The following is a 27015-nucleotide window of genomic DNA, read 5'->3' as shown; positions in this document are numbered from 1 at the left end:
CTTAATATCGCGAGAGTTTTAGCGAGACTGCAGGGAAGTCTTGCGCAGGCGTGCTTCCGCCCTCTCTCCGAGGCCGGCCGCGTGCGTGGAGTCATGGTGGGTTCTATCCCGTCCAGCGCGGTGAGCATCCTCAAGCTTTTGGCAGGTCAGGAAACGGGGCAGTAGCACACGTGGCCTCTCCTTTTGCGGAGGCGAAATGGTGACGATGAGCCGATAATCCAGTTTATAGGGGGGTTGGGAGGATTGCTAAGCTACTGGATGAGAAAACGCTTTCCAAATGGCGCGAGTCTTTGGGATTGGAGGGAGAGGGCTCAAAGCCCACCTTTGGCGCCGAAGGGCCCCTCCTGGGGGAGGGAGAGCCTTTCCACCTGCACAGCTCCGTGCGCCGCCGCACCGCCACGTGGGCGCTGACCGTGCAGCGCCAGCGGTCCGGAGGGGCTCCCGGGGCGGGCCGACAGTAGGGACGGTTGTGAATTCCTATCTCGGGCGTTCATGTCTGAGTGCGTGACTTCCTCCTGGAGTCCCCTGAGAACGGCCCCGATCAGTTTTTATTGAATTCCGCAGGGACTTTGGAAAGCCGCGTTTTTACAGCAAACCTGATGTGCTCGTTTTTTCCTCCCCCACAGGCCTGCCTTTGGCACGTGCGGAGACAGAAGCAGACCTGCAGGCTGGAGGGTGAGAGTCATGAATGGGGCCCCGCAGTGAGTGAGACCCGGAGGCCGGGTCTGGGTGGGCACCGAAACCGAGGAAGCGGAGGTGTGTGAAGGCCTGTCACATACAGCGGCCCGATTGGTACTTGATGCCGAAGTTGAGCTCAATTCTGGGAACAAGTGTTGGCATCGATCTAGAATCGAGACGTGAGGGTCTGTGCCAGTGCAATTTGGGGGCCACTAGGTGTCACTGTTTGAAACCAAAATGGGTACCCCCGCAAACAGCGGTGAAAGGGAGCCTCGGAAAAGGAGTTTTGGTTGGCTGGGATTTAGAAATGTTTGTTACCAAGTTGAGCTGAGGATGATTTAAAAGTTATCCCTGTCTGAAAGGACATCTTTTGTGAAGAGTCCTGACTTGCTGAGGCTCAGCTTTTGAACCAGTTTTGAGAATAAATACCTTAAGATTATTTCGGTTAGAATGAAATGTTATGCATGTTTTCTCTTTTAGTTTGAAGATGCTGGCTGTGGACTTTGAAGAAAGTCACATGAAAACCGTCATCTTAAGATGTTGCGTGTAAGGGTCTTCGCGATGAAATCTCTGTAAATGGTAAAGGGTTTTAGCTCTTTCACAGACTTGCATTGGTCGTGATTTCTTTAAGTATCGGTCTGCCCAGGTTTCAGAGATGTGTGGGCCCGTTGCCAGGCAGTCTCACAGACGGTGTTTGTCACAACTGGTGAATTAGGTTAGGCCAGAGGTTCTCAGTGGGGGGCAGAGGGTGTTACTGGGATCTGGTGGAGGCTGCGAAGTGTCCTGGGAGGCGCAAGACAGCACCCAGGTCAAAAGAACTGTACGTCTAAAATGCCAGCAGAGCTGAAGTTGAAACCCCATGCTTGACTAGGGACTGATCTGGACTCTTCTCCTCCTGTTACCGGAGCCTTATTTACTCATTTGTAAAGCAAGGTTAGTGCTTTTCAGACCCGGCTATACGTCAGAACCACTTACAAAGTGTTAAAATGTACACATTCTTGGACCCACATCTCCAGCCATGGATGAGTGGGGCCCCAGAACCGCGTGGCGGTTTCAGAGCAGGCATGTAGGAACAGTGATGTGATTGAATCTACTTTTTAACTTTTTATTATTTTTTAAGTCATTTTATTTATTTACTTTTTAATTTTAGTTTTTTAATACTCGCCCTAGAGGATGCTCATTAATTTTAGAGATGGGGGAGGGAAGGAGACAGAGAGGGAGAGAAACATTGACTGGTTGCCTTTTGTACACACCCCAACCTGGGACCAAACCCACAGCCTAGGCATGTGCCCTGACCAGGAATTGGACCTGCAACCTTTTGGTTTAAGAGACAGTGCTCCAACCCACTGAGCCACGCCAGCCAGGGCCATCAGTTCTATTTTTAGCTCGGATTTTTATTGCAGCAAGATTATAGTACTGGCTATTTTTAAGTAGCTCTCAGGGCAGATCCATAATCCTCTCTCTTATAAAACTGAAAGCCACATGCTTGCTCTGCAGAATCATTTTGTACACAGATGAGTGAGAAATGACCTTGTGTGTGTCGTTGCCTCTTGGCGTCAGGTACCCTTTTTGTGTGGCTGGCCTTCGACAGGCTTGTTGAAAGGAGTCCTCTGCGCGTTACCGACGCTGGAAAGACACGGGAATGTATACCCCGTGCTCAGTTATAAGACACGTGGTGCTGAGGAGACCCAGCCTTAGAAAGGGCAGGGACTGTCACTGTGTCAGGTCTGGGACACTGGACATATCTAACACTAGATATGGCAAGTTTTTGCCCTCGAGGGAAAGTACATTCTAATAAAGTAGACAAGAGTGAATGAGTTCTCGGGAGGAAGTAAGGCAGAATTTGATAAAAACAAAGAACAGTAGTTTGCACGTGCTGTGGGTGTGGGGCTGGGGGCTGGCAGACAGTGGGAGCCGAGTCTGTGATGAAGTAAAGTTATCCCTGTCTGAAGGCAAAGGAAAGCCTTTAGGTGTGGAATTTGGATATCTGAGACTGGCTTTCCCAAGTTTGCCCATAGAAAATTTAGGCTTGATTTGAAAATGAGTCATTTGAGAGATACCTGCGTATATCTTCTTGAATAGATTTTTCTTTTGTAATTTCTTCTTGCCAAGGACAGTCACAGCCCTGGTTTCTGAGGCTGAAACGGACCTTCCGGAAGAAGATGCTAACCAGCAGTAAGTAGCAGCGTGTCAGCTGCCCTGGACCCAAAGTGGGATTTTTCTCGTGTATGTAATGAGGCTTTCTGAGCATGCGTGGGTGGGGTGTTTGCTTTGTGTTCCTGCACTGACAGTTAGGCTCAGTGGCGAAGAGACTTCTGATACACATTTTTCTGTTAGGTGTCTGCGTTGTGAGACACAGACCTGAACTGCTTTGCCTGAAGCGCATGAAACAGTCCCTCTCCTGTCGTGGTAAGTTTTCTGTCTCCTTGCATGTCCCTGAGAAGCCCCACGATCCTGTGACGGCCAGTTAACCGTGGCTGAGGAAGAACAGTCTGTTCTGAGGCTTAAGGGTTTGGCCCTGCGCTCTCAAAAGCTCAGGCTTCATAAGGGATCCAGTTGAACGGACTCCAAAGGGAACCGTGGCCATCCCGCTGAGACCCCAGGCTAGCGTGTCATCCCTCTGCAGCTTGAAAACCAGTGGTGTGGCTGCCCCGTTACACCTTTGGCCCCTCGATTAATGTCTCTGATGGTACAGGCTGTACGAGGTGGCAGAAATAGGGCCGGGGCCCGGATCTGGTTTAGGCTCTTATTGTGGAACGGCAGTGCCTGTCCTGTATTTCAAGAAAATGAACGTGCTCTTTGACACAGACGGGATCGTAGGCCGGCTGCCGGCTGTGGCCGTGAGCGCGCGTGAGCACTGTCCGGGTTACTGCCTGGGCAGGGGCCCTGACCTGCAGGACAAAGGGCAGCTGTGGCTCTGGCGGAGCCCTTGGGTTCACAGGTGCTTTGTGAACACCAGGGAGCTCTCCTAAGGTTGGCTGAGACCTTGTCTGAATGGCATGGCTGCCCTGGGGCTCCTCCTCTGGCAGCAGAGGGCTGACCTGTGGGCAAGAACCGAGCAGAGTGGCTCTGGACGGGGCGGGTGTCTGGCTTTGTTCCTGTTTAAATGCCACGCTTGAAGCGGCAATCGGGAGGTGTGCGTGCGCTCTTTATATTCACGGCCACATGTTTGTTTGGTCATCAAGGAAGCTATGCTTGAGGTGAGATTTAATGAGGCTGAAACTGGCCTCAGCAGCTTACAGTCCACAAACCGAAAGGGCGTGTTAGCAGCAGAGAAGCGAGGGGTGAATATAAATGTCCCCAGTGCTTCATGGTTGGCCTTTACTGGCCACTTACTAAACACTGCCCCACCCCCACCCCCCACCCCAGCACTGTCTTCTGAAAACAAGCTTCCAGGTGCCTGGGAGCCTCAGCCCGCATGGAACTCTGACCCCGGTGTGCCCTCAAGGCACCCATAGGGGTGTCGGTTTCGGTGAGCGCCTCTCTGGTTGCCTTTTCTCTAAATCAGCTGGTCCGGGAAGTTTAGCCTTCCGTTTGGAGGCACTTGGTAGGCCGTTAGGTCAGGGGCTTCCCCTTTGTCTTGCAGGTGCTCTCCCGGCGGTGGCGGACGCGGTCAGCACAGCCTCTGTGCCAAGTGCTCGGGCCTGTAAAGTGACCCCCCAAAGGGGAATCACTTCAGGGTCCTCTGGACTTCATCTTCGCAAGTAGCCACATAGTCTGAGTGACAGTGAGTTTATCCCGGAACGTCGTGGGCAGTTAGCGAAGTTGGGGTCTAACTAAGAACATTCGGGACACCACAGCCAAGGCGACCAGGCGTCCGGGGCGTTGGCGGGGCTGCGGTGATTGCATGTTGAAGGCAGTTAACACGTATGTGCTCCTTTGTTGGGAACAGGTGCTCGGCCAGAAAAACGTTCCTCAGTGGAATTGCTGTTTACATCGGTGTGTCTTGGGCTTCAGTTTTGAAGCACAAATAAATCATTTTTTAAATGACCAGCGTTGTGGATTTCAGATTGAGACCCACATAAAACAATATTCTGTGACTCAGTAAACATCTTTATGTAAATGAAAGTTTCACAAAATGATTGGGGTTAACACGTACACAAGACAGAGTCAGATGTTTGGGGGTGTTTTTGTTTGTGTGTTTCCCAGTAAATTGATTTTATACCCCTTCCATGGGTTGCCAGCAACAAATAGAACCCGCCCCTCTCTAATCTCCTGGATTGACAAAGTTGCTGATGCCTACAGGCGTGGTGGGAACAGGGGAAGGTAAGGTGTTACGGACAAAAAGGGGGGACAGGCAGCAGGAAGCTGAAAGCCCAAGTGTCCATTCTGTTGATCGTGTCTCTGAAGTTCTAAAGTAGCAGCCTCTTGATCCTAGTGACAGAATCCATCCCTCTTATTACGCCTGCTGATAGGATCGGCCTCCCGTCCCAGAGGCCAGGTCCTGGGCCTTGCAGAACTGGGCCGTGCAGATGGACACCGCCTTGGGGAAGGCCCCTGACAGCCAGCCCTGTGGGGACACAACCCAGCCCGCCCACCCCATGAACTGTGGACATCAGACTCCTGAAAGGTGCTAGGCATCCACGGTAAATCCCAAGGCTTGCTTAAGGCTGTGTGGTGATAGCTGGGCTTCCAGTAGAAGCCCCTATAATGTCTAAAGTGAAACTGCCTCTCAAGTTCAAATGATTGAAGCCATGATGTTCAGTATCTGATAATGGGTTCATTACCTGGTGGCGAGGTGGCAATACATGGCTCACGGGAACCCCTGCGGATGCAGGCAGCCCGCTGTGCCCATTGGCCCCAGCCACAGGCTCTTTAATGATTTCCACGCTCCGCCCCTGCGTGGTGTCCCACCTCCCCCAACACACAGAGAAACAAGAGGGTCGTCTAGCATTTATGCAGTTGTCTGGTTCCTGATTACATTCTGCCTTCAGCGCCCCCACTTCGTCGCGGGGCAGATGGAAGTCAGTCGGGTTCTCAGAAAGGTGACGTGTCATTCAGGGGAGTGCGTGTCTGCCTGCAGTGTCTGGCCTTGGTCGGGTCCTCTGCTTCCTCGTCAGTCGCTCAGTGCCACCTGCCGGCTTCGAGGTGCTCAGCTTGACATGTGCTGCCCCTTGCTGGTGAGGGGACAGTTCCATCGCAGGAGTGTTGTCTTCAGTTTTAAACAAATACAGCGGAGGAGCCCATTTGCCCTTGACCCAGATTGGAGTGTGTGCCTCAGAGCCAGAGGGCAGTGTTCTTGGATGGGCCAAGGACAAGCTGGGGTGTTTCACAATTACAGTCAGAAATGCACCTCTAAATGTCATCTTCAGGGAAGGAGTGGGTCTAGGAGTTGGAGCCCCTCACGTTGAAAGGATAAGGTGGCGCCTTCTGCTCCTTGGAAGGCGGCTTGACCCACGGCTCTGAAAACGGGGGGCTCGGTGACCCAGGGTCAGCGCTGGTACAGCTGAAGGACGCCGGCCGTGTGCAGGTCCCTCCACAGGGCTGCTTCCAGGGACAGGTCATGGTTGGCGTAGAATATCAGTGGCTTCTTTGTTCGATCGAAGTAGTGGTCGGAAAATTTCCAGTAGTTGCTTGTGATGAATCCGTAGGCGCTAACCTGGACCGAGACCGTCACTGAGTCAGCGTTTATGGAACTCGGTGCAGACTCTTGTCCAGTGATAGGAACTCAGGAAGGCAAGCCCTCCGCCCCCCTTTCCCCCGCGTGAGGGCGCAGGTGCCCATCGCTGTGGCTCACAAACAGCACCGTGTGCTCCCTGTACTGATTTGCTCACCCAGCTTTACAACTATTCTCCCCACTTTACAGACAGAGGAACAGGCTTTGGTCCCCAGATGTGTCCCTCGTCACAAGCTAGTGAGTGGCACGCTGAGTTTTGAACCCAAGTCTGTGACTCCCGAGGACATGATCATTAAACTCAAGGTGGCGGCAGAATCCCGTTACCGCCAGTCCCCCATTTCCCTGGTGGCCGCAGGCTGAGTCCTGATAGAAAGAGGGACGCGGTGCAGGACACACTGCGGAGCGGCTGGCTTTAGCGTGGTCCCTGCCTTTCTCCGAAACTGCTTCTCAGCCTGGCCGTGTGGCACAGGCGGGCGACTTCCCATCAGAAACGTCTCTCCCAGTCCCCAGAGGCTGTGCGGAAGGCTGACCCTGCCGCCTCGCCCCACTTCTAGAATGTCCTCGTAAGAGGGCGTCCCTGCCAGTCTGGTTGAGAAGATTTTGCTTTGAGAAGAGCCATTTGATAACATGCCTTAAATATCATAGAGTGGCCTCCCTGGGGACAAGGGAGCGAAAGGAGGAAGTGTTGGGGCAGGAGGCTCCGGGAGGGAAGGCTGGCCCAGGGGCTGTCCTATAGGGACCCTGGATAGTGGGGGTGGGGTGTGGGGTCTCTGCTACAGTTGAGGGGTCCTTTCCCCACAGGACAGAGGCCCAAGCAGGTCGGGGGGTGACAGGCCTGTAGGGACCTCATGGATCGAATTAGGTTCCATTCACACCTGTCTGCTGTTGTGTGTCCCTGAAAGAGAAGACCTCTCACCTGGTCACAGGTATGTAAAGCTGTCAGTAGCATGAGGGCCCCAGTACTAGGCATATATAGGTCTCCAAAATTTGTGTTCATCAGCTTAGATTTCAAAAACCTGGAAGCAAAAAGGCGTTAGGACTCAGACATTTAGGTCTTGCACACCCGTTGGACGGCTGTGCTGTTAGGATTTACGGTGACCAGTTCAATAAGGTTGGAAATTTCTGGCCCTTCTTCCGCAGTCAAATCCCATTTAGGAAAAAAAACCAGGTGAGCTCGTAAATGCAACAATCTTCCGTTGAAGCAACACGGGAGGCGATGGCGTGGGGGAGGGAGGGGAACAGGCCCCCCGGAGACCCACAGGTAGGGTCCTGCGTGCTGTCCCTCCCCAGGAGCCGAGTCCAGCCTGACCGCACCTGCCTGCCCTCAGCCCAGGGCTGCTGAGGCCCCAGGACGCCCAGGGCGCTGAGACCTGTTTCTCTGTCCCCAGACTTGGGGCCAAACGGGAGCCACGTGTGAGGGGCAGGGCGCACAGGCCCCGTGACTGAGCCACTGGTGAGGAGGGGCCTGAGTGCACCGGCACGCAGAGCCCAGAAGTGAGGCCACAGTGGGGACCCCAGGCCCTGGGTGCGTGTCCAGGCTCCTTAGGCAAACCTGCGTCCTCTGCTGCCTGGGGCCGTGACTGCAGGGCTCCCGTTTTTCCGGGTCCACCTGCACCTGCTCTTGGGATGCTGGCCTCTGGGCTAGAGCAGGGTCTCCCGGCCAGCCACGGCACTACTGACGTTTTAAGGGGCCATGATTCACGACCCTCCTCGCTGAGAGCCACGGGTCAGAGGGTCGGCTGCTGCGCTCACGGCCTCCCGTTCTCCCGAGGCCCTGTCTCCTGTCGCCCGGACTAACCACCACCTCCAAGGAGGGGTCCAGGTAGTAACCGGCCGGGCGCCCTGCCCGGCACGTGGCTCCGGGTTACAGTGTGTGGGCGTGAAGGGAAGACCTGCCATGCTTGGGGGGCGGGTTGCAGGTCCCGGGACCCCACCGCCCCGACCGCCTACCTCTCCGTCAGGTAGCTGATGAAGTCTGGATGGAGTAGCTTGAATTTGCTGGCGGAGGCTTCCGGTCCGAAATAGGTCTGAGGCCTATTGTGAGAAGAAGCGGACCGAGCGGCCCCAGCTGTCGTACTGCACGCGGGGGGGCGAGGACGGGGGGAAGCCGCTGGGCCGGCGGCGGGGCGCGCGGTGGGGGCGCGGCTGCAGGTAGTGGCGGGAGAACGGGGTGTAGAAGGTGGCCGGCAGCACCGTGGGGGCCGCGGGCGGCTTCCCGCCCACCAGCACCTCCGTGGGCGGCCGGTAGGTGAGCGAGCTCGGGGGCGTGAACAGGGCGGGCGGGGTGCGGTAGGAGCAGCCGGTCGGGGGGTGCGGGGGCGGGGGCGGGAGCAGGGGCAAGTAGAGGGCCTCGGGGGGCGGCGGGCGCTCGCGCTGCGGCGGGCGCTCGTAGGCCGGGCACAGGGGCAGCGGTGCTGTCGGGGGCTGGAAGAAGGGGGGTTCCTTCAGGAAGCGGGGCACGTAGGGGGCGATGTAGGCCGGGATGCCCGCGATGGAGCCGATGCAGGAGGCCGAGGTGGCGGGGCTGTGGGAGGGGGACCTGGCGAGGGGCGCAGCGGGCGTTTGGGAGGGGTTTCGAGAGACGGATTTCAAGCCAGACTGCGAGGGGGACTGGGAGGTGGGTGGAGTGGGGTTTTGGCTGGACCCTCGAGGCGCGGGTGGGACGTGAGGGTTGGGGGACAGGGAGGGAGCCCGGGAGGACGGCTGCGAGGCGTTTGGGGGCGGGTGGGAGGGGGAGCGGGTGATGGAGCCCCGGGTGGGGGATGGGGAAGGGGCGGAGCCACCAGAGCTGGGGTAGGGCTGCTGGCTGGCCGGGTTGCTGGTGTGGTTGGTTCGGGACTGGGAGGGGGACTGGGTAGGGGACGGATTAGGGGTTTGGGAAGGGGAGCTCATTGGTGTTGGCAGGCTTCTGTGCACCCGATGGCTCCGAGCCAGCCCCCTCAAGAGCCCCGCTCTGGCCCATGTCACAAAGCCCGCCCTCCTAAGCAGCTGCGGCATTGTGAGCAATTGTTGGGTCATCACGAGGTGGGGGCGGGGCGCAGGGCCGGCAAGCGGGGGTCGGCCTGGCCTTTGAGGGGTTAACCCCGAAGGACCCCCTTGGAAGCTGCTTTTCCAGGGGCTGGCAGGGAGCACCGAGACGGGAGGGCTGGTCCGTTGTGTGGCCAGGGTGGTGGAGATTTCTAAGGACTCAGGAACAAGAAATCACTCAGCACCACCAGAAGGTTCAGCGGAAGGCCAGGACGTGGTTCAAGAGCTGGACACAGGCCTGCTGCCCAGGAAGGTGGGAGCCAAGACAGGGTGCTCTTTGTTCCCACGGCCCAGGACGCTGGGCCCACATCACCCGTTCTCCCGTTTCATGAGCACATTCTTGGGAGGGTGCCCGCCAGGGCCGTGGCATGGACACCGGCCCTGTGCGCTCAGCAGGACAGCAGACTGGCTGGGCACAGGCCTGGGAACGCTGCCGCTGGTGGCTGGGTTGGTGTTGGGGACAGCAGCCTGAAGCTGAGGAGCCAGGCCTGCCTGCTCCCTCCAGAGAAGCGGCCCCTCAAGCCCACAGCTGAGCTGTCAGGAGGGTTCCCTGGGCTTTCTGGGGGCAGCAAAAGGGAGCAGCGTCCCCTGAAGCTCCTGAGTGCTCAGGGGTTTTCTTGCAGCCCTCGCCCACCTTCCTACCTGACAGGAGGTCTCGGGAGCACGGGGAGGTGCCCTGCCCCTGCCTGGCCGGCCGCTCGGCCGCTCACCTGTCCCCTTCATCGTGGCCCTTGCGGACGGGCTCGCCCAGAATAGCCGATGTCAGCATTACGTAGTCGCGAATGTCTGAGGGGATGAAGATGTAGCGCAGGTCCTGCCGGGGCAACAGGGACACTGAGCGCTGGTGGGGACAAGACCTCATCTGGCTCCTGCCAAGAAGGAGCAGGCTTCCACCCAGTCCCGCCACCGTCCTGACAGAATTTCCCTTCCGTGCCTATAATTGCCGCCCTCAGGTACTGTGGGGGCTTCGGTACCCGCGCTCACAGACGCTTTGCTGCTCTTCCTTTCCCGCGGTGAAGCTTACCCCCCCATCCCCAAGGGACTAAATACTTTTTCTAATGAACAGGAAAACAGTGCGAGTGACGGAGTGTGACTTTGGAGAGCAGGTGATTAGCAGCACTTCGCCTCCTTGCTCTCTGGGATCACTCACTCTGGGTGAAGTCAGCTGCCATGTCCTGAGGACACTCCAATAGCCCATAGAGGGGGCCACATGAAAAGGGCCTTCCGATAACTGCAGCCACTTGAGAGACCCTGAGCCAAAAGCGCTCTGCTAAGCTGCTTCCGAATTCCTGACGCATCGCAACTGAGACCAGACTGGCTGGTGTGGCTCAGCGGACTGAGCGCTGGCCTGCGAACCGATAGGTCACCGGTTTGATCCCCAGTCAGGGCACAAGCCTGTGTGGCAGGCCAGGTCTCCAGCTGGGCGCTCGTGAGAAGCAACCCGTCTATGTTCTTTCCCTCTCTTTCTCTCCCTTCTCTCTCTCTGAAAGTAAATAAATAAAATTTTAAAGTAAGAAAAAAGAAACTGGCATCGTATAGTGACTGCGTTTGGGGGCATTTTGTTACACACCAGTTGATAACTCATGCAGGTACTGTGGCCACAGCAGAAATAAAGCTGCCCAGTTTTGTTCTGTCCCGAGCCGAGAGAAGTGCTACTGTGAAGCCTTGGCACTGGACATTGGCTAGGACACTCCTTAATTCCCTTTTCAGAGGCAGAAGCTTCCAGAAACCCAACCCAATGAGCATTATGGAACTCCTTATCTTGGCATTTTCCTGACCCTGCACGTGGCACCCAGACCTCTGTGAGGGGACGCGTGTTATGGCAACTGGGTGTGGCTGACGGAAGCTGGAGGTGGCACGTGCGCTCTCTCCCACCATGACTCTGGGCACGTTTCTCCGCCTCTGAACCTGGGTTTCCTGCAAAGGCTGCTGGGAGGATTTGGGATGCACACGCTACCATCCTGGTGGGCAGCGTGGAAGACCGGGAACAGCCCCAGATCTGCGGCCTGAAGGGCCGGGCTTTCGATGATTCTAGCCAGCGGGGGCCTCAGACACGGTGCCACCTGGAAACCGGCAGCCCTGATGACGGGCCGACACTGGGGACGGGGAGCACTCAGTAAATGCCCTTCCCTGGTGTGTAGCTCTGGGGTGGGAGTGGGAATGAAGCCCGGCCCTACTGCTGCTTTGCTGGGCATGCGGGGCCCTGGCCCCAGCCTCCTCGCCAGCACGGTGGAGCTGACGTGGCACGTGGGGACTGCCTGGCACCCTGTAAGCTTTCAGTAAATATTAGCCGTTCACACTGCAGTCCAGAGTGGTCCGGTGCTGCCTGAAACAGCAGGGCACCCCTGCCCAGACCGTCCTCCTCAGTGGCTCCGTCCCTGCGCCCAAGATCCTGGCACAGCTCTGCACTCACCGGACCGGGGCTTTGGAGCCCGGCGGCTCCGCCCATGGAGGGGGCTCCGGGAACAACGCACCCGTCAGAGGCCTCACCTGTCCCTGTGGCACGGAGGTGAAGCCCAGTTTCTTGTAGGAGATGAGCGAGTTCTTCATTGTGTTCACAGTGAAACCGTAGAAGGAGGTTTTGGTGCCCACATCCTCCTCGAAGCCTTTGATCACGGCACCGTTGAGCCTGGTCCAAACAGGGGTCAGTTGGCCTCCTGGCGGTCACAGCGCGCTGGGTGTCCTTCCATCCGCAGGGCGGCCTCCAGCGCACCCGTCCCCATGCCTCTGCGGGCCGCTCCCTCTGCCCACGGCACCCGCCCCGCAGGACCTCAAGGGAGCCCCTGTGAAACGGGCACCTCTGGCCCTGCTGGCCCCTCCGTCCCAGGTCCCCGTGGCCTGTCTGCCCTTTGTCGCCGTGGGGCCCCCTGGTGCCGCTGCTAGCTGCCGCCCAGGCCACTGAAGCTGCTCTGCCCAGCTCCTCTCCCCACTCCCCCCGGCCCCCACTCCGATACCTGAACACGTAGTCATGGGCATCGATGCTCCGACCCTGGCGGGAACCGTTCAGAATGCCTCCGTTGCCCACCACGGCACACCGGGCGCAGCCCTCACGCGGCCTCCTGGGGCCGAGCAGCTGGGTGCTCTCGGAGCCGTTGAGAAGGCTCAGGGCGGAGAGGATGTCTGTGGGTGTGGGGCGGGCGGGACGTTACGCAGAGGCTGTCAGGGGTCATCGGGGACCTTCCCAAGACTTTCCGGTGCCAGAGCCCCTCCCGAGAGGCACGGAGAGTGGGAGGGAAATCACGTGTCAGTGGGGCCATGCGAACAGAAAAGAGGACCGTGCGGGAGAGCGTCTGGCTATGCCTGCAGGGCCTCAAGGACTCCAATAACTGGCCCTCTGGAGACGACTCCGAAAGGAAGTGCCCGGAGCCATGCGGGGGCAAGGGCAGAATTAACGGGGAGGGGGTCTGGGTGGTGTCCCACAGCAGCAAAGGTCAGGGGGCGGCTTAGGGCACCACAGCCCGTCTTTGGCCACCTTTGGACCCTGGCCGCTTAGCCTCTGATGCCAGGGAGGCCCCAGGATGGCGAGAGCTGCTGGGGGGGGGGGGGTAGGGCAGCCAAGCCCCTCCTGCTGACCCCCATGGTGCTTGTGGGGGCAGGAAAGTATCGCAGGTGCCGCACAGCTTGGGGGTCTTCCTGGAGGAATGGGACCCGGGGTCCCGCATCGCAGTGCTGTGAGGGCAGGGAGGTCTGGCTTGCGTGAGGGCCCGAAGCAGGAGGCAGGGACGGGCTGAGGCCAGGGGGCTGGTGAGAAGCAGCGAGTGTGGGTTACCTTGGCGGGAGAGCCCCTGCCAGCCGTAGGGGGCTTTGCGCTGGCTCAGGCTGTCCCAGAGCTCCTGGGTGAAGAGGCTCCCAGAGAGCAGCACTGGCTGGGAGAAGTCAAACAGGCCCCGGAAGCGGGGGTGCCGCTGAATGGCCAGAGCAAGGGGGTGTCTGCAGGGCCGGCTCTGAGGGTGAGAAGATGAGAGGGCTGAGCTCAGGGCTGGGGTTAGAAGGGGGGGCTCCTGGGAGCTTCTAGGCCCCACAGGAGGGCTGGGCGGCAAGAGCTGCCCTTCTCCCTCCAGACTTGGGGACCAGAGAGCTTTCTGGATTTACCCTGCCAAGGCCTTCTCCTGGGCGCCACACCTCTGCGTCCTGATGGCTCTGGCCCCTACTCCTGCACCCCACCCCTGCGGTAGCTTGGGGCATTTTCCCACGAATGGGTGAGGCCTGCCTGCCTGCCCTTTGGTGGAGGCGGTCCAGCCCGGGCCCCAGAGTCTGTCGGCCTGGATCCATAGCTCTGCAGGTGGAGGAAGGGCTGCCAGGAGAGTATGATCATCTTTCTGCCACTCGGTGCCTACACTGGGGCCAACAATGTCTTCCCCAAATTCATATCTGCCCAGAACCTGGGACTGGGACCTCATTTGGAAAGAGGGTCTTTGCAGAGGTAAGTGGTGAAGATGAGGTCACACTGGGTTCAGGTGGGCCTACATTCAGTGTCCTTCTGAGGACGCTGAGTGATGACCAAGAGCGAGGCTGAGGCCTGCAGCTTCGAGCTGAGGAGTGCCTGGAGCCACCAGAAGGTGGAGGAGGCCCGGAAGGGTCATCCCCCGGACAGCCCTGCCGGTTCCGACTTCCCGCCTCCAGAGCTGTGCGAGAAAAAACGTCTCGTGCCCAATTTCGGCGACCTGTCCCAGCAGCCCTAGGAAACTAGCCGGCGCCTCTGCACGCGGGGACCTTGAAGGAGGGTGCGTCCTGAGCGGGCCCCAGCCCCGCCGCCTGCAACCGCCACGGCAGATCCCACACGGCCATGGCCCGACTGGGCGGCTCTCACCACCGAAGGGGCTCTCTGTTTTGAAGGTGCTGGTTTGGTCAAAGGACAACGCGGGAAGGAGCTGTGTGGTGTCACTTCTGCTGCAATGGGACACGGAAGCAAAACTGTGCGATCAAAGCCACCAGGCACAACACCCCAAACCTGGTCAGTGATGTGGCAAACACAGGGGGACCCCAGGAAGACGGAAGCAGTTTTTGCATGTTCAGTGTCTCCGTGCACAAGCGCTACTGAGCCCGGCCTGCGACCTTGGAGGAGGCTTTCCGTGCGCTGTGGAAGCGGGTGGCAGCTTGTGACTTACTGGGAGCGGCAGGACGAGGGTTGTATCATGCCACGAAGCAGGCGGGGTGTGCGTGCGTGTGCGTGTACATGTGTGCACATTTGTGTGTAACCCAGTGTTCTTGCTGACAAATCGCTCAGAAGCAAACACAAAATCTGTGTGACGTTCAGACCGTTTCCTAAGATATCAGTCTTGCTGGAACTGACGTTGCAACTTTGAAAACTGTTGGGACTTGGAAAATTCATGTTTTCAAAGCAAGCGCGAGAGCAGGACAGACTAGGAGTTCCACTGCCGTTCAGTTTATCATCACGATGTTCCCAGGCCCTTTCCTACGAGGCGCCTGGAGAAGAATCCCCCGGTCCTCCTCTCAGGAAAGGCTGTGCTTCCCTTGGGCATGTGGCTTGCTTTTATCTCGGAGACCTGGTGGCAAAGTTTCCTTCTTTGCTGTGGCCACCAGGAAGCTCAGAGACAGGTATACAGCCTGTCTTACGCCTGTGGCACATTTTTCATGCGCTTGTCTGACATCATCTTACATTCCTTCACCCGTTTCTTTATTCTGTTTTATATTTTTGCCTTGTTATATGTATCTAAAAGCTACCCCAAATCCTTTTATTAAACCAGGCGGGGACGTATGTTACTGAGCATCAGGCAGCGCCGGGGGAAGGACTTGAGGCGCGAGAAGAGGGCCTGGCCAAGCGCTCATGAGACACCGGCGCCCACATGTCCTCCTGGCCTGGGTCGGTCAGTGGTTCAGAGCCAGGCACTGGGATCAGGCCAGAGGCTCAAATCCCAGTGCCCCCTCTTTTCCCTGCGGGACCCTGAGTGAGGTACCTGGCCCCTCAACGCTTCCTTTTGCTCAGCTGTGAAGGCTCCCGGACGGGGCCGCCATGAGGCTTCTGTCTGAGAACGCGGGGAAGGGGCTGGGGCCGGCGCTGCAGCCCTGTCACCGCTGACTATTAGTTATTGGGCAGGGCCCAGAAGGTCCTTAAACCCTCAGGGCAAACCTGGGTCAGCTGCCCGGGGCTCAGTGTCTATGGCGAGCAGTTTAAATGTGACATTCATAGTAAAAAGACATTCAGAGCAGTAGAATGTCAAGTTCACAGCCCTTTTAAAGATACATCACTGGGCTTCCAAGAAATGCTCAGCTGGCTATACCCCAGGGCGCCTCCTGATTCATCCTCCTTGCCTGGGGTGCAGTGAGCCCTAGCAGCCAGGGCTGAGGAGCCCTGGTGGCTGTCAGCTGTTTGCGTCATTCTGGGGGGCAGGGGCAGGGGTCCAAAGGGCCCAGCAGCCTCATGAGAATGTTCTCCTGCATTTGCTCTTCTTTCCCCTCCTCCCCGCTCACTGGAGGATGCTCCGAGGTACTGAGTAGCTGACCACCGTACCTTTCTTGTCCCAGAATTCGCTGCCTTGGGTCCAGGGAATGCTGGAGGTGCCGTGGAGCTCCTGGGGGAGAAGGCACAGGTCAAGCAGGGGTCGGACTGCCTGCGAAAACTTCTGTCCGACCCTGTCAGTTCCAGGGGCTGACACAGTGTCAGGGTCAAAGGCGTCCACTCCCTTGATCCTCCCGTTTCTAGGCTCTGATTCTTGCCCATGTCTCTCTCTCACAGACACACAAAATACGGTCACATAATTATGTTCTCACAAGCTGTATAAACCCAGAAATCAAGAAACCTCTTGGCAAGTGACAGAAATGTGGGGTTTAAGGGAACAGTGGTTAAGAGATGAAAGTATAAAATAGGAGAGCTTGCCAGCCCCTGTGACCATACAAAGGGTTTCCCCGCCAAGGCCCCAGCGCAGGCGTTGTGGCCTGCCCGGACGGTGGCCTGCGTGGATGGTGGCCTGCCCGGATGCCTTGGCCCCTTCACCTTGGACTGGACCTTGCTGGCTCCTGCCCTAAGGGTCCTGGGAAAGGGCACGGGTCTGCAGTCTGAGTCCCTGGGTTTGTAACCCTTGATCTCAGGAAGTGACTAAACTCCTCAGACCACGAGTCTCTGCGTCGGGATAGCAGCAGGGATGATTGCATCACATGTCCTCCAGTTGTTGCGCCATTCAGAGGATCTGTGTTATCTCCTGTAAGAAGAGGCCTCAGGCCCTGGCTGCTATGGCCCTGGCTGCTGTGGCTCAGTGCATCAAGCGCCAGCTTCAGAACCAAAGTGTCGCCGGTTCGACTACCAGCCAGGACACATGCCTGGGTTGTGGGGCAGGTCCCCAGGAGGGGGCATGCGAGAGGAAACCACACATGGATGTTTCTCTCCCTCCCTTTTCCTCTCTCTAAAAATAAATTAAAAATATATTTTTTAAAAAGTGTGTTAACAGAGATGCATGGAAGCAATAGACAGGGCTTGCTTAAAGCAAAGACAAAAACCTTTAAACAAATAAAATAAAAAGTGTCTTCTGACTAAACATTAGCTGTCGTTACATAAGGAAGGGAAAGGACTCCGTAGTGATAGCCTCTAGGACAGTGATCCTCCTGCAGAGAGGTAAGGGGCTGAGGTTACTGCTCCACGCCACCTCCCAAGTGGCCCCTGCACCCAGGCACAGGGCAAAGGAAAGGAAGGAGGGAACAGGGTCCCTTGCCCATTCCAAAGGGTGTCAGGTTTCTCCCAGGCTGCTGCCCTCGTGGGGAGGTTAGGGAAGGGCAGTTGTTTGCGAGGGAGACAAAGACTTCTTGTGTGCTGAGGCCACCGAGTCACGAGGCAGGAGGCAGCCCGTGACCTGCGTCCCTTCAGGTTTCTGTAAGACCCTGGAGGGGCGGGGCAGGGCAGAGAGAGCAGGGATGATCCCTTCCCCTCAGACCCATCACGTGTCCACCCATGAAATCCTGTAGATCCTGTCCTTGAGCACACCAGGACCCCTCTGAGGAGGCCCTGAGACATCACTCAGTGCAGAAAACCCCGTGAGCTTTTGCAAACCACCCTGGCGGAGTGCCCCCCCCCCCCCCAGGATTCTGATCTGATTGGCCTGGGTCTCTCCCCAGGATCTGCTCAATAGGGCTGGATGGAGGCAGGAGGGATGGGGACCCCCCCCCCATTTCAGTTTTGATGCCCTGAACTCCTCCAGTTTCAGGGAGGCCAGCTCATTTCTAGGGTACCCTCAATCCTCAGGGACACCTCCGGGGACTTCCAGACACCTGCCTGGAGAGGCAGGAAGGAGTGAAGGAGGAGCCAGTCCACCTAAGCGCCTCTGGGAACTTTCCCCAGCCCAGGAGAAATGAGGAAGGACAACGCAGTGCGTTTTTCATAAGATGAAATTTACTCAACTTAGATCAAACTCTTAGGAATTCTGGGCTCTAAAATGTCCTTTCCTTTATAAACTAATGTTGACAGTGGATAGTAACTGGTGCCCTGTATCTGTCTGCGCCCCTCCCCCTATTAAGAAGACAAAACACTATCTTTTTTTTACAAGCCTAGAAATCCCCATGCCTGCCTACTGACCCAGATTTTTTTGTGAGTAAAAGCCTGCAATTAGAGACCCTGTGTCTTGGACCGGAGACCTGGCCCCAGTGCCCTTGTTCCCTGGCCTCTCCAGGTAGCCAGGAAAGCCCAGGTCCACTCCCAGGTTGGGGACACCCCACAACCTGCTCTCCCTTCCAGAATGCCATGCCACCTCCCGCCACCCCCACTGGGCCAAATCCTGACTTGCCCCCTGGGATTTAGCTATGGCACAAAAGTCAGAGAGACACCCAGGAAATGGACAGACTCTTGGGCTGTACTGATTTTTTTTTTTTTTTTTTAATAAAAGAGCTTTTAAAAAAGCTTTGTTGAGGTGTAAGGATACTCAACAAACCTCATATTTAAGGTCATATTCAATACTTTTTAACTGTGTTTTTAAACATCTTTATGTAAAATCGACAAGGACCCCCTTTCTGAATACCCTCACCCCTCTCCAGCTCTTCTCCTTATGAAACTTCTGAGGATGAGGTGATTCCACAACTTCAGGTTATCCCCTGCTAGAGAGTCTACCCTTTATTCTAAAGGGACTGGACTCAGTCCATTACAAGCTTATTTTGTTTGGTGACTTTGGGTGCCCTTTGACCTCGTTCCCTGAGAGAAGACACTAATTTTGCTTTCATTCCTTTATACCTAGAGCCCGGTTTAATGAGGAATGGACAGGTGGGAAAGCCTCGGCCCAGACGCCTCTCCGTGGGGCTGTGGGCGCCCTCCCAGCCTCCCAGGTCCAGACTGCGGGCGGCCAGGCTCTGTGCACCTTCCCATAGTAAAGCTAAATCTTGGGACACTTCTTCAGTAACTGGAACCAGAGGCAGACTCTCAGGTTTCTCCTCGGGGGGCGCAAGTGAACGGGAGGTGCCAGGGCGAGCGGGAGGGACCAGAGCGCAGGGCAGGCTCGGCGAGGAAAACTTGGATGGCGCCCTGAGTCGGCCCCTGTTCCCAGGGAAGCCGCCTCTTTGTCGGAGCGCGGCCAGACGGTCCTTATCAAATAAACAGCGCAAACCGAGCTCCGGGCCAGAGGGAGCTAGGCGCCCGCGCGGTAGGGCAGAGAGCCAGGAGCAAGTGGGAAAGGCAACCTGTGTCCGCCGAGCTGGGGATCCCGGCAAAGTTGGAACCGGGAGACTTGGGTCCCTGCCCCCAAAGGAGAGTCTGGAAAAGGTGGCGTTACCGAGGGAGAGTTCCCGACAAAAATGGGGCTGCTTTTATCAGGCTCCGATGAGCCAGCCAACTCTGGACTAGAAACGTGTTTCTAATCAGGGCCGGAGCGAATTAACCCCTGAGGCTGTCTCCAGCCACGCGCCCCTGCGCCGCCGGCGAGGTTCCTCTCCCACCGGCCGGAGGCTGTAGCGCCCCGGGCAGCGCGAGTTTGGCGCCACAGTGGGGGTTCTAAGGGCGAAGGGCCGCAGCCGGAGTCCCCGCTGGGAGTCACCCCTAAGAGGCCGGCACGGAAGGCGGCCCAAGGGCCCTGCGCTGGGCGCCCTGCCCGTCCGCTGCGCCCTCCCGGTTAGCTCCCTCGCGGCAGCCCCTACCTGGCTCCGGACCCGGGCCCCAGGTGCAGCTTCCCCACCGAGGAGAACAGGGCGAAGAAGATCCCCGAGCAGGAAGCCACGAGCAGGAGCAGCAGCCAGAAGAGCGGGCCGCGCGGGAGCCCCATGCAGCCCCCGTCAGCGGGCGCCCCGTCTGCCGCGGTCCCTCTGCGGAGGGGACAGGCACTGGGGAGCGGGACGGCCTCCTGGAGGCGGTTGCTCTGCCCGGCCCTGCCCTCCCCTACCGCCCCCCCCTTCTCGGCGCCTCCCCGCCCGGCTGCGGGCCGGGCAGCCGGAAGCCACAGCAACAGCGGGAGCGCCGGGCGCTGGGAGGCAGGAGTGTCGCCCGCATCGCCCCGAGCTGCCTGCGCCCGGGGGCCCTTGCACGGCCCGCACCCTCCGCTGAGCTGCCGCCCGCGTCCAGCCCCGGGGCGCCGCGAGCATGCGGCTGGGCCAGGTTCTCTCCCCAACCGCCCAGCAAAGTTGCGGGCCGTCCGGGGGGCCGCGGGCGGGGGCTGCGGGGCGCAGGCAGAGGCCGCCACCCGCCTTGGAGGCCGAGCATGTATCCGCTGAGGCCCCACCCAAGGCTCCCAGACGCCGGAGGCCGGTGCGGCGACTCAAGACTTGTAGGTCCTTCCAGAATCCGGGGGCAGTGAGAGGCTGGTTCTCCAGGACAGTTGGGCAGGCCGGGAGGATGGAGGAGCCCTGGGGCCCAACCGGGTGAGCGGTGGGCGGGCTGAGAGAGGGAGCCTGGGGGACGGGCTGGGTGGGGGAGCTGAGGCTGTTCACCCACTCATTTGGTCCAGGGCAGCCAGGGCCCTCGGTGCAGTGCTTTCCTTTGCAAAGCACGGCCAGCCTGGAGGTCTCAGCGGCAGAGAGACCACCCGAGCCGTCTAGCAGGGAAGGGCGGGAAGGCTCTGGCACCTGTGCTCTTGAAGCAGCGCGCTCCCAGGTAGTGACACGGGGGTGGGGTGGTGTGTTCTCCAGTGGGCAGTGTCCCTGGACTTAGACCTCAAAAGCCTGTGAAACAGCCCCTTGTCCCCCAACTGTCAGGAATGGCAGGGACCAGAGGGACCCGGTCCCCTCCCATCGGCTTTCTGCCCTCCCCCGTGTGGGAGCAGCTGCCGTCCGTCCAACTGCAGGGCTTCCGGAAAGGCCTCCTGGAGCGCGCCTGTGGCCACGGGTGGGTCATTCAGCCTCAGCTCTCGTAGTTAACAAAAACGCCTCACCTTGCTACCCTGCAGGTGAACGCTGCTTAGAACTGGCAGTTTCAAGTTTTGTTTTGTTTTTTAAATTTCAATCCTTATGGTTGTCAGTCATCAAAATCCCCATAGGTGTTACTTATCTCTGATGGGTGTCTTCTGCCACGTCTTCAGTGGTTAATAAAACATCAGACCCTCTCTCTGAGCCCCCAAATCCCTGCCTACCCCCACCCTCAGCAAGTGCCTCACCTACAGGCTTGGCCCCCACCGCAGGCCAGCCTGCACCTGCCTGGCTGGGCTCCAGCCCCAAGGGGCGCGAGCGCTCCGGTCCGCCCCTAGTGCTGACACGGCCATATCCCACGCAGACCCAACCTCCTGTCCACCCACCTGGAGTCCTCATCCCTCCTCGGCAGCCCCGCAGGCCATCCACCGTCTCCCAGCGGATCAGTGAGCCCTGTCCCCGGAGCGTTCTCTCCTCTGCAGGCAGGACCCCGTGGGTCATAATCAGAGCTTCTCTCTCCTGGTAACCCAGATTCTCCTGTGTTCCCGGCTTTCTGCTCCCCCTGCCCCCACCCCGAACGCCCACCTGGCTTCCCGCTGGGATCTGCCTGTGCAGTGCACTGCCCCCCCCCCCCAGGTGGCCCTGCTGAGTGCAGCTGGCAAGACCCCATTCCAGAGGCCGGTACCACCCCTTCATCGGCTCTCCACACCGCCCATTGCTTGTCTTTAGCCCCGGGGCGATCTGCCCAGCCGTTCCATACGTGCTAACGGAAGACACAAGACTCTGGGTGAGAGACAAAGGATTTCACTGATACAGGAGGCAGCACAGGCTTCATGATGGTGTCACTCCTCCGTGCCCCATGAAGGTGAGGCCCAGGGGCCCAGGAAGCGTCACACAGTGGGTTTGCCACGCCACTGAGGAGCCCTGAGAGAAGAGAGCCAGAATCTCTCACAGCGGGCCGCCAGCAACCCTGCCCTCGGCCGGAGCAGGAAGCGGTCTCCCAGCACATTCATGCTCTCCTCCGGGCAGAGCCGGCCTCCGCCTGCTGCGTCCTCCCAGCTCTCCCCGCCTTCCTTGCCTGGACAGCCATCCTGCGCCCTGGCGCCGGGTCCTCATCCCAGCCTGGGCGCGTGCTCCCAGAAGCTCATCCTAAGAAGCAAAATAAAGTCCAGCCCCGGCCTCTGTGGGGCTGACCCTTCTCTCGGCCGCCCCCTTTCCCTCCGTCGGAGTTCTTGGTAGGGGAAGCCCATGCTCTCTCCCTTTCTCTCTGTATCTGGTTCTGCACCTGCCTCGTCCCTGAAACTGTCCCCACGGAGCAGACGTTTTCCAGGGTCAAAGTCGCACTTTCCTGCTCCTGGGCCCGTGTCATGTTTTTGTTAGAAACTGGACATTTTAGATAATATATTGCAGCGACTGAGTACTGGTAACGTGCCCCCCCCCCCACCCCTCGCTTGTTATTTGGGTGCATATTTAGTGACTGGCAGGTTTGTCTTTGTGACCCCCCCCGCCCTTCCCCCCCCCCCCCCCCAGTCCCTTGACGTGTTAGACCTCCGATGTTGCTCTGCTGGGACGTGCAATTCAAAGTGTGGCCACTGTCACATGCGGGCTAGGTTCCCTTCCGCACCCAGCTGGTTACACTCAGTGCCAGCTGATTGCCCTCTGTGTAGCAAGATGCCCTGGGGCATTGAATGTTCTACAGACCCAGGCTGCTTGGAAGGTGTAGCTCCTGAGCTTCTGGACCTCAGTAGGCCCGTCCCAGCCGTCCCTTTTCCTGGCTCTCTCCTGCTGCCACGTTTCTTGAGCACATCTTTAGGCCTGAATCTCTCCACCCTCTGATGCAAACAAAGTTGGTGTCTTTGGGAAGAGATGAGGATGGGTCTGTTTTACAGCCTGCTTTGGTCCCTAGGCACCATCCCTGAGCCTGGGCTCTGGGGCTGGGGTGGGGACGATAGTGTGTGGTCTCTGTAAGTGACACCCCTGTTCAGGAGCCCAGCACACGGTGGACAGAGGGGGCAGCCTCAGATCTTGGTTTACCTCTCCTGGCACGGAACCACCACCCTTATAAGCCAGGGCGGGGAGGACCAAGACCCCAGTATCCAAGGGGACACTGTGGCAAGGTGGAGCCTCTGTTCCCTGAGTGGGGACTGAGCAGACCACGGAAGTCCCCGCCACGTGGCCACACTTGCCCAGCACAGCCTCAGCAGCAGGGAGCTGGGGAAGCCAGGAAGGAAGCCTGCTGTTGGCTATAAGGGTCTCCGAGGTGATTTTTCTCACTGAGATGGGAGTCGGGGGAGAGGGAGCAGTTTGGGTTCAAACGCCACAGACTCTGATCACATTTTCATAGATTTTCTTGACTAGACGTTTCTTCATTTGCTGTATGCCCTAAGGACCACAGCCAGATTCTTTAAATGATGGTTTCTCATCATCATCCCAGACGAGCTGGAGAGCAGGTCTGCCCAGTGCCTCAGACTGTCCTGAATGCCCACCCTCTGTGATGCCGGTAACTTCACCTGGGCTTCTCCACTGATTGTCTTCAAGTGCTGCTGTTTGGATCAGGGGAATTGGAGTAGAAACTGGGTATTTGGTGAAGCCAAGGAGGTATTAACTTTTTCAGGTGTGATAATAGTATTGTGCTTATTTTAAAGAGGTCTCACCTGTTAGTACTACAAACTGAAGTATTTACAGATGAAACAATATGATGCTTGCAATTTGCTTAAAATACCCAGGTCTGGGCTGTAAGTGGGGTGTGGTGGGGGCTACAGATGAGCCTAGATGGATGATGAGTTGATCATTATTATAGTATATTAAAAATTGTGTAGATTATTATCTATAGGACAGTTCATTACACTATTCTTTTTACTTTGTTTGAATATGTTTGCATATGTTCGTTTTGTGTATGCTTGAAGTTTTCCACCACATAAAGATAAATTTATTTGTCTACATGTGAAATATACCTCATCAGACTTTTAAGAAATAAGGCCATCATTACGTTGAATTACAATCTTGAAAAGTATATATACACACTTCACACAGGAGGCAGGTTTCGCTTCTACAACGCCGAGAAATGAAAACGTCGGTTATTCCACGTTCTGAAACAATCTTGGGTAAGCCTCTGTGCAAAAAAGTACACTTTTACTAAAACCAGTTTGTTTCTTGCTATCTGAAATGGCATGAATTTCAAGCAAGTGCCTAATCAAAATTTATTAGATGTTGTAATGATATATCACAGGCTGGTTTTGTCATTTCAATCAAAACCATTTTTCGATGATTTACTATTTTATGGAAAGAAGCCGTGATGAAAAATTGTTCCAGCTGTCTTTCTGGAATTTACATGGAGGCCGACTTATGCCCGAATCGAAGCGGGGTAGGAGCCGAGCCTGCTAAGGAGGACGCCGTTGGTGACTGGGTTCCGCCCCGCAGCCACGGTCAGCACCTGTGACTCAAACAATTCGAGCCCAGTGCTTTTCAAGGTTTCAAAGGATTTCAGTAGTTTTTTCTGTAGTCCTATTATTGGGAAGTTTCTTTTTCAGCCTCCTGCAAATGTCCATTTCTGAAAAAAGAAAAGTGATATTTGTCAGAAACGAGGAAATTGTTTTGACAGGAATTTGTTTGCCTAGTTGTGTTACTCAGTGCAGTTGATAAAGTGCTGCACAGTTAAAATGGGTCTTGGTAACGAAAGGAAACAAAAATGTTTAAGTTACAACATTTAAAATGATTTTATCATTAATCTCAACTGTGCTGCCATAATATTGTACTTATTGTAATTCATTAACTGTTTTAAAATAAATCGTAGTGATTTAAAATTTCTGTGTCTGTGGCTCTTAAACCTGTTCACAGCACTTTTTAATTAGTTTGGAATCCAAATGGAACCCATTTGCCATCTTGGTCCTAAACGCTATTCAAATCTGTGTTCCCCTCTCCACCCACACCTCCCACAGGTGTCTGCACCCACCTGCATGGTGGTTGTCTTTGAATTCACCCCCCACCTCCCCGTTTGTCCTTCCAGGTTCGCTTTTCACTCAGCCAGCTGCCACTGTGGTATACGGAAGGCGAGCACCTGACCACATCTCTCCTTGGCTTGAAGACGTTCTGTGGGTCCTGATCGCTGACAGTAATTTCTCGGGCGTGAGAACACGTGCACAGGAAGGCCCTGCCCTCCGGTTTGCGAAACAGTGTGCCAGAAGTTAAAGTAACGGCCGTATTCTAAGTAACATGAGGACAGACGTGGGCACCGAAACCACACGGTGACGCTTGTTTAGAAGGGTACAGATGACCCGGAAGCCTTGTGGTAAACTTTTAAAAGAACAGCATTAAGAAAAAACAGTGAACTAAACATTTCTCGTAGGTTTCTGAATGATGAGAGACCGATCACATGCATCCAATTATGTGCCCTCCTGAAACCCCAGTAAGATGCAAATAAAGGGATTTTTTAAAAATATTTATTTTTAGAGAGGGGAAGGGAGGGAGAAGGAGAAAGAAAAACATCAGTTGGCTTCTTTTTTTTTTTTTTTTTTTCTTTCTCAAGTGTAATTTATAAGCGAGGCACAGTAATGGCTGCCTCTTAAAGGTCCCCAACCAGGAACCTGGCCCGCAGCCCAGGCGTGTGCCCCGACTGGGAATCAACCTGGTGACCTTACTGTTTACAGGCCGGCACTCAGTGCACTGAGCCACACCAGTCAGGGCAGGGATTTTTATAAGCATAAACCTACAAAGCAGGGAGGAGGGCCTTGACGACCCCAGCAACGCAGCTCGGGAAACGGAGCACAGAAGGGAGGAGGTAGCGGACTGAGCGTCTTGGGGTAGATGGGTCCTCAGCTTTTAGTGGGGAGCCCAGAGCCAGAAGCATTTGTGCTGTGAAAACTTCCGAAGGGTCAGGAATGTCTGGAATTTGGAAGTGGGACGAGGCGGTTAGCCATAATCAGGTGGTAGAAAGCTGTTGAAGAGGACTCACTTCCACACTCTCTTCAGCTGCTTGCCTGCCCCTCCCACCCTGGCCAAGGGCCGGAGGTTTTCCCACGGGAGCGGTGAACAGAGTCTTGCTCGTTCTGGAGGACACCGGGCAGCATGGAAGATGTGGCACCTTAATGAGGTCAGGCACGTTGAGGGACTGTGTGAAAACTGAATGCTTCCAGAAAGGAGGGCCAATGAGAGAAATGGATAGGAAACAGGAGGAGAAAATTAAGAAAAATTATAGGGTAAATGTAGGAGGCCCAACCCCCAAATAATAAAAGTTCCAGACAGAGAGAGAAAAATGAAAGGGTACGAATCATCTATGAGAATAATTCCATAAAATTTCCCAGCATCGAAGGACATGAGCTTCCAGCCTGAAAGGGCCCACAAAGCCCAGAGAAGATTCTACCAGATTCTAGAGGAAGAAAAACAGGTTACATGAAGAAGATTGAGAATGGCTTTCGTTCTCTGAAAGGCAAAAGCAGAGGCCAGACAGCAATAGAGCAATGTCTTAAAGACCATGACGGAGCCCTGGCTGGTGTGGCTCAGTGGATTGAGTGCTGCCATACTGTGAACCAAAGGGTCACTGGTTCGATTCCCAGTCAGGGCACATGCCTGGGTTGCAGGCCAGGTCCCCGGTTGGGGGCGTGTGAGAGGCAGCCACACTTTGATGTTTCTCTCCCTCTCTTTCTCCCTCCCTTCCACTCTCTCTAAAAATAAATGAATAGAATACTTAAAAAAAAAAATGCTGTGAAGGAAAACCCATTTCAATCTTGAATTCCACACCTAGCCAAATGGTTGATGCAGTGGAATAATGAGGCTTTTTCAGCATTAATGTCTTTAAGACTTTTCCTCTCTCCTAAGCTTTTCTAAAGGAAGCTCCCAGAGGACTTGCTCCCCCCAAGTGAGGTTATAAACAAGGAAAGAGAAGACATGGGGTAAAGAAAGGAGCCAACCCAGGACAGCGTTGCCAGGACCGCAGTGGGACAGGGGCCCGGTGAGGAGGCCAGCCGGGCCAGGCTGCGGGAGCTCAGAAGCTCAGGGAGAGGGGTCCTCCTCAAAAGAATGAAGCAGATAGAATCCCTGGCGAGAATCAGCAGCCCGCGTGGATAAGTTAGGCAAGTGGCAGAAAGTTTGAGAGAAAATCTGTGATAACTTTATAGTATTGAAGACAAAGCAAAGCCCCAACTAGAACAAGGTCAATACCAGGGCCCAGTAGGGGGAAGCTGTGCAGGAAACATAATTAGGGCTTACGACAGGGCGTGGCTGTGGCTGGCATCCACGCGACCGTCATAATGTCAACACTGACTTCTGAACCGCCAGAAACAAGGACCCGGCTGCGTTGGGAGGTGGGGGCCGTGCTGGTGTGTGGTGGGGCCGGAGAGGGACAGGCGGCCAGACACCGGGGTGAGCCAGGAGCCTGCTGAAGCTGCGTCACTGCCACGCATGCGGCTGTCAGTAGTAGCACCTCACGT

General features: G+C 56.5%; 2 protein-coding genes, 3 long non-coding RNA genes and 1 other non-coding gene across 12 annotated transcripts; 3 read left to right on the top strand and 3 right to left on the bottom strand.

Moving 5' to 3' along the window:
- Positions 1–48: 48 nt before the first annotated feature.
- LOC149998946 (uncharacterized) lies at positions 49–4669 on the top strand. Of its 6 annotated transcripts, none has more exons than XR_016507225.1 (6): positions 49–96; positions 627–675; positions 1159–1257; positions 2791–2853; positions 3016–3087; positions 4265–4669. It is a non-coding gene; the product is annotated as an uncharacterized LOC149998946 (long non-coding RNA). The 6 variants fall into 6 exon arrangements; XR_016507228.1 differs by having other exon boundaries at positions 49–120; positions 1159–1224; positions 2796–2853; XR_016507226.1 differs by having other exon boundaries at positions 49–120; positions 2796–2853.
- On the top strand, positions 1001–1079 carry LOC149998947 (small nucleolar RNA R38). Its single transcript, XR_016507312.1, has one exon. It is a non-coding gene; the product is annotated as a small nucleolar RNA R38 (small nucleolar RNA).
- Positions 4670–5995: 1326 nt separating the features above from the next.
- On the bottom strand, positions 5996–19607 carry ST6GALNAC2 (ST6 N-acetylgalactosaminide alpha-2,6-sialyltransferase 2). Its single transcript, XM_090257449.1, has 9 exons — positions 19391–19607; positions 15795–15855; positions 13092–13266; positions 12277–12442; positions 11813–11951; positions 10033–10136; positions 8246–8329; positions 7212–7311; positions 5996–6277 (listed from the first exon to the last, which is right to left on the bottom strand). The coding sequence occupies exons 1-9, from the start codon at positions 19513–19515 to the stop codon at positions 6110–6112; spliced, it is 1122 nt and encodes a 373-aa protein (XP_090113575.1). The 5' UTR covers positions 19516–19607; the 3' UTR covers positions 5996–6109.
- LOC149998945 (testis-specific serine/proline-rich protein) lies at positions 8339–10026 on the bottom strand (the record flags this gene model as incomplete). Its single annotated transcript, XM_090292343.1, has 1 exon — positions 8339–10026. A coding segment is annotated over exon 1 (975 nt), but the record flags the coding sequence as incomplete, so codon positions are not given.
- Positions 19608–23070: 3463 nt separating the features above from the next.
- On the top strand, positions 23071–25049 carry LOC149998942 (uncharacterized). 2 transcript variants are annotated; one of them, XR_016513973.1, is made up of 3 exons: positions 23071–23188; positions 23553–23694; positions 24597–25049. It is a non-coding gene; the product is annotated as an uncharacterized LOC149998942 (long non-coding RNA). The 2 variants fall into 2 exon arrangements; XR_016513972.1 differs by having other exon boundaries at positions 23071–23204.
- LOC149998943 (uncharacterized) lies at positions 23621–24827 on the bottom strand. Its single transcript, XR_016513974.1, has 2 exons — positions 24543–24827; positions 23621–24140 (listed from the first exon to the last, which is right to left on the bottom strand). It is a non-coding gene; the product is annotated as an uncharacterized LOC149998943 (long non-coding RNA).
- Positions 25050–27015: the final 1966 nt, after the last annotated feature.

The sequence above is a fragment of the Furipterus horrens genome, unplaced genomic scaffold (genome assembly GCF_987537825.1).
Source record: "Furipterus horrens unplaced genomic scaffold, mFurHor1.1.pri manual_scaffold_11, whole genome shotgun sequence".
In the NCBI taxonomy this organism is placed as follows: Eukaryota; Metazoa; Chordata; class Mammalia; order Chiroptera; family Furipteridae; genus Furipterus; species Furipterus horrens.
This window is presented reverse-complemented; position numbering and strand designations above follow the sequence as displayed.

What these genes read in the sequence shown, in the direction of transcription:
- ST6GALNAC2 (XM_090257449.1), bottom strand. Translation starts at nt 19,515, where the DNA reads ATGGGGCTCCCGCGCGGCCCGCTCTTCTGGCTGCTGCTCCTGCTCGTG. An exon ending in GGGCCCGGGTCCGGAGCCAG is followed by an intron (nt 15,856 to 19,390) that starts GTAGGGGCTGCC and finishes CTTCTCCCCCAG; the next exon opens with GAGCTCCACGGCACCTCCAG. An exon ending in CTTTACATACCTGTGACCAG is followed by an intron (nt 6,278 to 7,211) that starts GTGAGAGGTCTT and finishes GTCTCGGTCCAG; the next exon opens with GTTAGCGCCTACGGATTCAT.